The sequence below is a fragment of the Varanus komodoensis genome, unplaced genomic scaffold (genome assembly GCF_004798865.1).
Source record: "Varanus komodoensis strain SLA01 unplaced genomic scaffold, ASM479886v1 scaffold15, whole genome shotgun sequence".
NCBI lineage: Eukaryota > Metazoa > Chordata > Lepidosauria > Squamata > Varanidae > Varanus > Varanus komodoensis.
In genome coordinates this window covers 25,428,862-25,439,639 of record NW_025335440.1, presented here as the reverse complement: position 1 = coordinate 25,439,639, position 10,778 = coordinate 25,428,862, and the positions used below count along the sequence as shown (strand labels likewise).

The window sequence follows — 10,778 nt, the reverse complement described above, 5'->3', positions numbered from 1 at the left end:
AGCTGGAATCCAAATGTACAATGTAATTTCTGTCTTGCCTGTAAAAGAAGCCAGTTATGGACCAATGGTAAATATTATGGTGCTTCACTTTACTTTGGGTAGTGAAAGTAAGTTACAAAATCAACAGAGGAGAATTGCTTTCTTCTGTCTCTGTCTTACTGTAGCCCTGTCCAGTTATTCAACATGCCATATGGTGGCTTTAGGTTCATATTCAGAAAAGGGCATGCACACTGACCCTGTCTCCAAGCATATCATCCCCAACTCCCTCCAATCAGAACTTGCTGGGATGAAATGCAGAGTTCTCAGTGCAACTGCGAACAGGTTTTGCAGGAGTTTCTAGCAGGCTGAGAATTCTGAAGATGGGCTGGACAACCAGGAAGGCAGGCTTGCGGGCAGGCTAACACCCCAGTACAGACTTCAAGAAAATGCTGGGATGGATAATGCTTGAGCCTTTCTCTGAATTTGGCATGGTCATCCTGTCATATTTTCAAAGAAGCGGCTCAGGCTGGATGCTGGGATGGCAGGCCAAGGCCTCCCCATTTTACCACCCATATGGTGGCAGGTGATGGGTGCAGGAGTAGTGATGTGAAAGCCTGGAAAAAATGGAACAAATGAAGGGGAGGGAACCAGAAAGAAACATTTTTTCCAGGGTTGTTTGGAAGATTAAGTAGGAGCTGTTTTTTCCAGCATATTTTTTCTGCATTTTTCCTCCCTCTTCCTCTGAACCTTCACATCTCTAGCCAGCACCTGAAAATGCTGGGAGTTTGCCAGAGCATTCAGATTTAGTGTCACCAGGATGCTGCTCATAACCAACTCTAGCACTAATATTTAAATCAGTGAATGACTGCATGAAAAGAAACAAAGTTTAATCTAGATTTTGAGCAAGCCAGAGATGTACCTACTCAGCCAAATTGCAGCTCAGGGTTTGGGAACCTGTACTGCAAACTTTTCTTGGAACAAGGGGCATAAGACAATTGCATTCAGGGTCTAAATGATGTAGCTGCGTCACCGAATGGTTGCTGCATGGAAGCTAAGTGTAACTTTCTCACAGTGTCACTATGATTTCTCTTAATTTTGCAGAGAGTGACAGTTTCCTAATATATAATGAAAAGCTCAGACTTTGTGTACAGCTTGAAGGATCCGATTCCATCATCCTGGACCGCTGCAATAAGGATAATGAGCAACAACATTTTAAGTGGGTTTCTGATGACCAGATGCTGAACATGGCAGTGAAGCTGTGCTTGGCAGTGTCTTCAAAAGCAGACCTAGTTCCAGTCACACTGTCCCCCTGCAATAGGACCAGTGCGCTTCAGAAATGGGAGTGCAGTAATGACACCCTTCTGGCACTCAAAGAAGATCTATTTTTGCATCCTGCCAATGCCCATAAGGGCAAAGTTGTGCTATCTAAAATATCCACCATGAAGAGTACCTGGAAGATTTATGGAACAGGGGACAGCTTGTGTTCTCAAGGCTATGAAGGTATATTTCAGAAGGATGTCTCTAGATTAAATTGTGTGACTTCTTAAGCATGCTTAATACCCTGAATCCAAGTGCTGATCAATGCATGCCTTCAGATCAGGTTCATACAAAACACCCAGCTTGATAGCAAATACAGGAGTACCAGTTTTCACAGGCACATCTCCCCTGCCATGATTCTGACAAAACTTACCCCAATGCCTGCATTTACTCCCAGGAATGAACTGTTTCAGAAATCTTTAACACAATAGCAGTTATTTTTATCATTTCATCTGAACATTAAAAACAGAATCCAGAGAAATGCAAGAACATTGACTTTCCAATTAATTTCAGTGGCAGACAGCCTGGGAAGTCAAATATGAGCAATTCTTTGTAGGATGGTATGCTTCTGCCTTATGGGGATAGTGTCTATTCCTGAAAGACAAGGTAGTACCTGGGCATGACCTCAGAGTAGGTGGTCAGAGATGGAGTATGCTGGGATCAGGGCAGACCTGAGGGTCTGAGTGCAGGGACAATTCTGCTCCCTACATTTTGGAGTGAATGTTGAAACACAGCTCTCACAAACGTATAAAAACTGTGTGTATCAGAGTACACATGGAGCTCTGGATCAAGGGTGCCATGTGCAACGTTTCAGCTTCACTGATGTCCACTAAACATCTTTCAGAACTATTCCATGCTAACACACCACTGACCTAATTTTTGCTTTAGCTCTTTTTACCTTGAATGGCAATGGCTTTGGAGCCCCCTGTATATTCCCATTCAAATATATGAATCAGTGGCATGCAAAATGCATAAGCGAGGGTGATGAAAATGGACGCCTTTGGTGTGGGACGACTGCAGATGTGGAGAAAGACGCTTTAACTGGATATTGCCCAGTAAAAGGTAAACCCTTTGCAAGACTTTGTTTAAGGCTTTATATTGTATTGTGTGTTTGCGGCTTAGGAAACAATTTCCCATACTTATATTGCAAAGGAAATCACTTACCAGCTTCCCTTTTTCTGCTTTAAAGATTGGGTTTCTCTTACAGACCTCGGTATCTTGGGTTACCCACAGCTGTTTAATCCTCAATAACAGAAGAAGCTAGGCTTGCCCCTCCCATTGCTTGCATATTCAAAATAGCAGCCAGTACACATCTCAGAATCCCAGAGCCCACTTTTCTGTAACCCCCAGAAGAGGAAACATAGTCACCTAGGTTCTATAGTGGAGTGATGAGTAGCCCCCCGCCCTTGCCCCCCAAAAGTGGCATTCAAAACAAAAATAGCAGAACAGGATGGCATGAATGGAAGCGTACTGTTTTTCTTGTTAGCTCATAGGTAGGGAAGTGAGGAAACAAGCAATCAGTGATGACAGGCAAAACATTGACTGGGCTGCAGAAAATGTCCCATGTGGATACGTTGGACTTGCATGCAGTGGGGACAGGCCAGATAAAGTAAACCAAGTGCAGGACATTGGCTGTCCTGTCAAGGTAGGGAGGGTTTGAAGCAGGGGGTGGGGAGGCCCTCTCACCAGACAATGCCTGACTATGGGAGAGCTGAGGGGGCTCTGACCAAGAAGACTGCCCTATATCAGAGGGGCAGAGGTTGGTCCCACATTCACAGAGGCCCTCAGATTTCCAGATTTGATGAAGCAGGTTAAGAAATGTATGCATTTCATGGATTGCTGTGCTATGATATCATTCTTTTAATTCTACCGAGTCTATTAATACCTCACAATCAAAATAATATAGAAAAAAGCCCGGGTAGCACTATCCAGATAATCTACTTACCAAAACAGATGCTTGCACAGGTATATTAGTAGTGCTGCTAGTGTCACGTGCTTTCAGAAAATTCGTGCTATCAAAGTCTGTTGATGTTGCAAAAGAGTTGCTTTCCATTAACACAATATTTGCAATATTGGGAACACACACTTGGATCCTTGCCATAATGTAGGGGCAGGCCATGGGCTCCGCCACATTATGCAGCTTCCATTTCATGCCCTCCTTAGGTGTAAACAGTTTATGCCCATGTGGCTCCTTGGCTGAGTGAGCACCTCTTTATATGTAGAAGGACTCAAGGGGACCTCTGCGTTTCTGCCCACTGCTTTAGAGATTTCTTAGAAATGTGGGATCTGGATTACTAAACAGCCAAAGATTTGGTCTTACACTGATGTTCATGATTGCATTACAGGTGGCCATGATGATTTTTTCTGGACCAGAAACCATTGGACAGGAGATCTCTACCAGATCAATACCCAATCAGCTCTAACATGGTACCAAGCTAGAAAGAGTTGTCAGCAACAGGACGCTGAATTATTAAGCATCACAGAACTACATGAACAAATATTCCTGGCAGGTATAACTCAGTGCACCATATAAAGTGATCAGTCATTTTCTCATGAAAAGATTGTCTGAACAGTAGGAACCAATGTCAAGAATTTAATATGAAGAGTAAGTACATTTTCCCTCAGAAGAGTTTGCCTGCTTTCAATCACTTTGAGGCAATCTAAATATCTAGATAATTAAGTTCCTAGGTACAAATGTATCTGACAGGTATAATATAAGCAATCACACCTTTAAAAAGTTATCAGTACCGTATCTTAAACCCTCTGAGGAAAATACTTTGTCTGAACTGCAACATGAGGAATGTACCTCCTGCCCCAAAGAATGAACTTGGGTTAGATCACAATCAAGCAATCACTGTGTGGATGCACATGGCATTGCCAAATCTTTTAGCAGGTCACTTCCACGTTGTATTTGCAAGCCATAAAAAGTTCATAAGTAGAGAAAAACTGGCAATTCTAACCATATCATGTGAGGTTTTTGATTTTATCTGGTTTTGTTTCCTTTTAGCTTCAAAATCATGTAACTCCCATTGATGTAGTACAACCCAACTGATTTTCCTTCCTTAAATAGGACTAACAGGCAGCATAAATAATGACTACTGGACTGGTCTTAACAATCTGGATTTTGACAGTGGATGGCAGTGGATTGACAACTGTCCTTTAAGATATTTGAACTGGGCCCCAGGTGAGTGAAGAGCTGCAAACTAATGAATGCTGAAATTGATCAGCATTTAATAGTCAGCAATGCAAAACACTTGAAGGAAAGCATTGGAGGCTAGAGTATTTGAAGAACTAGTGAATAATACCTAACAGAATTCATTTTAAATCAGGCGTAGGTGGCACTCTCAAACTGTTGTAACCTTCATGTAAGGATTAAATTGTATTCAGTGTTTGACATTTAATCAACACATTTTCTAGAAGTGTGCTGCAATTTCTCTTATCAAGTACACTAGAAAAGCATTTTGTTTCTTAGAAGTATATGAACCAATTCTTAAAACCTTTACAGTTCCTGCTGATTTTTAAGAACAGTGAACAAAACTAATTTAGGCTTATTTTAATGTTAGAAGTGCTTCTGTGTTTAAAACGAGATGTTTCATTTGCTTCACTTTCATTTTTTAAAGGTAGCCCGTCTCTGGAATCAGAAAAAATATGTGGTTCAATGGAGTCTAACAGTGGTAAATGGGAAAATAAGAATTGTGAGGAAAAACTTGGATACATTTGCAAAAAAGGAAACTCTTCATCAGATGCTTCTGGCACTCCTTCTGGTAGGATCAGAAACTGGAAATCAAGTTTCCATATATAACATTATATACTTTATGTGGATAACATTTTTAATTATGCTGATAGTGTTGGGCCTTGATGTTAGTAGAGATATACACAATGTGAAACAATTTAATGGATCTAACTGAGGGTATCTTACAAGAGGATATCTTGCTAGGGGCGGGTGGCATGGGGTGGGGTGAGAAACTCTGGCAGAGGCACTTTTATTCAATCACTGATTGACAGCTTACATTTCTATACTGCCCAACAGACAAAGCTCCACAACAAGCTTAAAACAATTAAAACCATAAAATACAACATATGATACCTGTAGAAGCTGTACCTGTAGAAAACTACAGTAAAATACAAATAATACCCAAATAAAACCTAGCAGCACTACAAGGTTTAAAATGGAGGAACAGATATAGCATAAGCAACTGAAAGACTAAAATGCTTGGGAAAATAAGATCTTCAGTAGCCATGAACCAAGCACAGGCTCCTCGGGGAAACTGATTCAGCACCTGGCGTGCCTTGATAACCTCTCCTTGATAACCCATCACTGCAGTTCCCTTGGCAGACACTCTTGGAGAAAAGTCCTGAGGACTATTTTACAGTTGGGCAGATGTATATGGGAGGGGATGGCCTGTTCAAGAAACTGTCCCCAAACCCTTTTGGCTTATATAATATCTGCCAATACAGATCTCGGTACATGATTCATTGGCATATGTTGCAGCAACTTGGCTGAAGCTAAGCAGTGCAGGGTCAGGCCAGTGAATACTGTCCCATTTCTATCATGAAGGAAAAGTGAGACATAAATATAATTGTAAAAAGAATTTCTCTGCACAGGTCTTCAGTTGAGGATCTTTTCCCTCTACACAACTTTAGCATTTTGTTTTACTATATTCTAAGTAAAACACTATGAATCTGGTAAACGTTACCTTTCTGTAAAAGGTTATTATTTGAATTTCTGCCCATTTGGTGCTTTATGGCTTTTTAGGACTGTAGCCAAAATAACCTGATGTACACATGAAGAAAAAGAGTTTTGGAAAGAAGTATAACCCAGTTGAGTCATGCTAATAATTATGTTATAAAGAAGTGTTAATAACTTAAAAATACTAAGGTTTCTTACTTTTAATAATAAAAAGGACATCTCTCCATCAGACTGTCATCGTTATTGTTCCAAGACTGTAAAATTCAGACATCTAAATCTTGGCATGCATGAACTAAATGAACCCTCAGAAAATACATCTTGGGAGTGTTATTTTTTAAAATACACTGACTGAATTTAATTAATGTACATGGGCCAATGGGATTGGTGGCTGCAGTACCTTTCCAGCCACTAGGAGCAGACTTCTCTAAGCAGCGCATGGTGGGACAGGTAAATCATTTGTCTTCCATCCAACTAACTTGTTTACCTGAAAGGTGCCAGAGTCATTTGACCAAAAGAAAAAACAGCAGCTGCATGAGGAGACATCACTTAGCAACAGATTTAGAAATGCCAGCTGAGTGTTCTTCTGGGTTCAAGAATTAATAGCATTTACGGTTTGGGTTCCTGAAGAATCCCTCAAGCCATTTAACACGAGGTCATACCACAAAATAGAAACTGATCACTCAAGCTATAGTAACAAATGTCAAAACTTTACAGTGATGAAATAAGCAGGGCATATCCTCAAATGAAATACCAGGAGGATGATTAGAGGCATAACAGAAATAGTGGGTAGCATATTTCTTAGTAAAGTCAAAGCTTTATTCTTCTCAGCCAACAAACGAGGCATTGCTGAGTTTGTATAGTTATCCATCTGGAAGGCATGATTGGCAGAGCTTAGGTAATAATGTTTCCTTGGCATTTTGTTTTCCCAGGCCCTCTCTACTTAACCGTGCCAACATCTTACTGTTTATAACAGTCTAACATTAGATGTAGTCCCTTGTCTCAAAGAAGGGGATACTCTTGAGCCAAACAGCAGCATCAAGCCTTCTTGATGATCATGGCCTTGGTACATAAGCAGGAAGGCTTCTTCTTAACACAGATAGCTTTATAGCTGACCTCAGAAGCAATTTGTGAAGGTCAATTTTCTAAATCAAGAAGGGTTTTCCCTCCAAGAATCTGCCCACCTGTGGCAAGATACTTTGCTCCAGTTCCAAAAATGCATGTTAGGGTTAGGTCAATGAGCCAAATTAGCTCATAATATCAAGTGTACCAACTGCAAGGAGGTTGAGTTCTTTTGTGTGATCCCTCTTTACCTATAAGCAATGCTAACTGCATGAAATAAAACTTGTACAATTTTCTTAATATGGAATGCCAGATTTGTAAATATGTATTTTAATTGAAGAAGTTTGTCAGTGACACCATAATGACACGTCAAAAATGATCAACATTTCTACTCATGCTGTTGTAAATAATATTATCTTTCTCAGATGACTCTAAGCCTGTTAAATGCCCAGATGGCTGGTCTGGATATGCAGGTCACTGTTACCATCTTAACCGAGACCCCAAGACCTGGAAGGCTGCGTTATTGTCCTGTCGAAAAGATGGTGGAGATTTACTAAGTATACACCACATTGAAGAATACAGCTTTGTCATCTCTCAGCTGAGTTACAGTAAGTATATCCCTAAAGTTTTGTTTTTCTGCCTTTAGAGAGTAAGTAAGAGTGTATCTGCAAAATTCTGCTTTGCCATACTCATATGTATTACAGCAGAAGTGAATTTCATAATCACAGCAAGAACAGTTTCCTGAATAGAATCTGCTAGAGCTATTGAATCAAAACTGGATTTGAGAGTAAAAAAATGTTGGGGGTCTGCTTGTCAAAGCCCACCCATAAATGACACACTGTAGCGTTTCTGGTGCGTGTTCCATCCTCAGAGGCTGCTGACAGTATCTTGGAGGAAATACATTTTGATATTTTATTTATTTATTTTTCAATTTATATCCTGCCTTTTTTCTACAAAGTGCTCAAGGCAACTTACATCATTCTCCTCCTCCGTCTTATCCCCACAACAACAACCCTGTGGGGTAGGTTGGGGTGAGAGTCTGTGACTGGCCCAAAGTCACCCGGTTGGCTCCATGGCTGAGCAGGGGCTAGAACCCGGATCGTCTGAGTCCCAGTCCCACGCTCTTAACCACGACACCACACTGGCTCCACATTGATATAGTGCCAATGAAGCATAAGTGAGTCAAACATGTGATAAGAAACTGCCACCAGAAGCTGCTCAGTTGCATAAATAATTCTGTAGTCCCATAAGGATGTTTTAGTGATCATTTGGACATGGACACTCCCCAGTAAGATGTGTAGCTGTGCATGGATGTCTCTAATTTATATTCTAACTTTATATACCTTCCAGCGCCAGGTGAAAACCATTTTATTTGCCTTTCATTTTAAGAATTAGAATATTTTAATTGGTTTTAACATCCACAGTTGCTTTTTGGTTTGTTTTTTCCTTTGATTCTGATTTTGATTTGGACTTTTGCTAAGATATCATTTTTGCAGTTTACGGGGGTTATTTGTTATTGGTATTAATTGATATAATTTCTGTTAATATTTATTGTTGTTATTAATTGTTAAATTTAGTAAGCCATCCTGGGATGTTTTTCTTGTGTAGGATGGGATATAAATGTTTTAAACAAACAAATAAATGTGTTGCACATCTGAATACTCCTCTACTTCCACCTCTATACCACATGCAGCTACGTGGTCGTCACTGGGCCTCTTACACCTAAGTCTGAGAGCAAGTAAACAACATGCCTTTCTGTTCTTAGGACCGACAGACGTGCTCTGGATAGGACTGAATGACCGGAAGACTCAGATGTATTTTGAATGGAGTGACGGTGCTCCCGTGAGATTTACCAAGTGGCAGCGAGGGGAGCCGACACACATCAGCGACGTGCAGGAAGATTGCGTCACCATGAGTGGGGAGGTAAAAACTAGGAAGCCCATCCCTCCTACTAAAATCGCACTTCCCTCTGAAATCTTTGAAAAGCTCTCTAAGCATAAGCCCTGTTTAAAAAACCAGCTGAAAATGATTTTTACTATGTATTCATTTCCTGTTTAAACAACCAGCAACATCTATGAAGAGTTAGACATGGCTGCGACCATAGAAATCAATATACCTAAATCCATCCAACCAAGCATGGAACTGCAGCCATGTTTTTGTCTCAGTGAAAATATTTTTGAATTTCCACATTTGCTGTCCAAGCTGATCTATGTACACCCGGGAATAAGTCCTATCATGTTCAGTGGAGCTTATGTTCTGGAAAATAAGCAGAAGAGCTTGGCTTTTATCAATCAAGGAACAATCATTTTAAGGCATAGTCCACAACAGATACTGGCTGACTATGCTGAAGGCTATGTGCCCATTGTAATTCTGCGAGATTATGTGGAAATGCAGATTTGCCACTGAAATTCAGCTTAGTAAGAATAACACATTTGAAAGGAAGTTTTGCTTATATAATACCTGTGCTCCAGTCCTATTGAAACATCAAAAGTCAGATAAAAAGATTTCCAGCTTCTGGTCATGGACTTCATGTGTTGCTTCTCATGGTTACAAAAGCAAACTAGATCATGCAATTAGTAAAAGCAAATTGCAGAATAAAATTCAAACTAGGATAAAGTTTTGGGTTTTTTTTTTTTCAGTTTTCTACCAGCAAAGCCTTGTTTGCTCGCGCTCTCTCTCTCTCTCTCTCTCTCTCTCTCTCTCTCTCTCTCTCTCTCTCACACACACACACACACACACACACAGAGAGAGAGAGAGAGAGAGAGAGAGAGAGAGAGAGAGAGAGAATCATACAGTTGGAAGAGGCTTAGCAGGTCATCAAGTCCAATCACCTGCTCAATGTAGGAATCAAGCCACCCATCCAGATTTCAGCCTGGCCCGAGCCTGCTTAGGCTTCCAAGATTAGGTATGATCAGACACCTCAGGCTGTAGCTTGGGTTGTAGTGCTCAGTGCTTAGGTTGTAGATTGTGGACAAGAGCAAATAGAGCAGGCATTGTTTTGCACCTGCCCACCTTCTCAAGCTTTGCATCTGCACAGTAGACATCAAGCATTGCAAAATCCATTGGGTGTACATGGAGTGGATTCTTTTCAGGTCAGGTTTATATTTCTTCCCCTTTCCATCCCCAGAATGGGTATTGGTCAGATTATTTCTGTGAAGAAGAACTTGGTTACATTTGCAAAAGAGAACCTTTGGCAACTGTTGCTGGAGAAACTGAAATGACTGATCCATACTGCCCAGAAGTAAGTCTAAAATAAACTGTGATGAAATTTCTGCATGAGGCTGATTGGCCCCTTAAATGTAATTCTTCCATTAAAGAAGTATATGAGGATGTCAGCCACCTACACTAACTTCTGCAGAACAAAAAGCACCTGTTCAGCATTTAAGATACTACCTTGTTCTTCACAGCATTTTCCTGTTTCAAGCAGGAAAGTTGCAATCACAATGGCAAAATAGAATAGCGAGGGCGCAACCCTCCCTGTGGCTGTAGTTCAGTGGTGGAGTGCATGAAAACGGCCTCCAGTTCATCTCCCACTGCTAAAGGAACTCGGGCAAAAGAAGCAAACGGCTGCTGCCGTCCAAACAGATGGATGGAACCTGTGTAAAGCCGCTGAATCTGTTCTGCTCCAGAAATCATTAGCAGAAGTCAGGCTTTTCGTTTTGATTTCTAGTTAATGGAATGGCTCCTATAACCCCTTTTTATTCTGACATCAATATTCTGGACACAAAATGAG

General features: G+C 40.8%; 1 protein-coding gene across 1 annotated transcript in view; it reads left to right on the top strand.

The window, feature by feature from the left end:
- The first annotated feature begins 1,058 nt into the window (after positions 1–1,058).
- The window catches only part of LOC123020842 (macrophage mannose receptor 1-like), a 40,918-nt gene continuing 31,198 nt past the window's right edge, over positions 1,059–10,778 (top strand). The window contains 8 exon segments of the mRNA XM_044425032.1: positions 1,059–1,479; positions 2,185–2,358; positions 3,642–3,806; positions 4,367–4,480; positions 4,917–5,060; positions 7,471–7,653; positions 8,811–8,968; positions 10,173–10,286. Of these exon segments, the coding sequence (XP_044280967.1) occupies positions 1,059–1,479; positions 2,185–2,358; positions 3,642–3,806; positions 4,367–4,480; positions 4,917–5,060; positions 7,471–7,653; positions 8,811–8,968; positions 10,173–10,286 (1,473 nt within the window).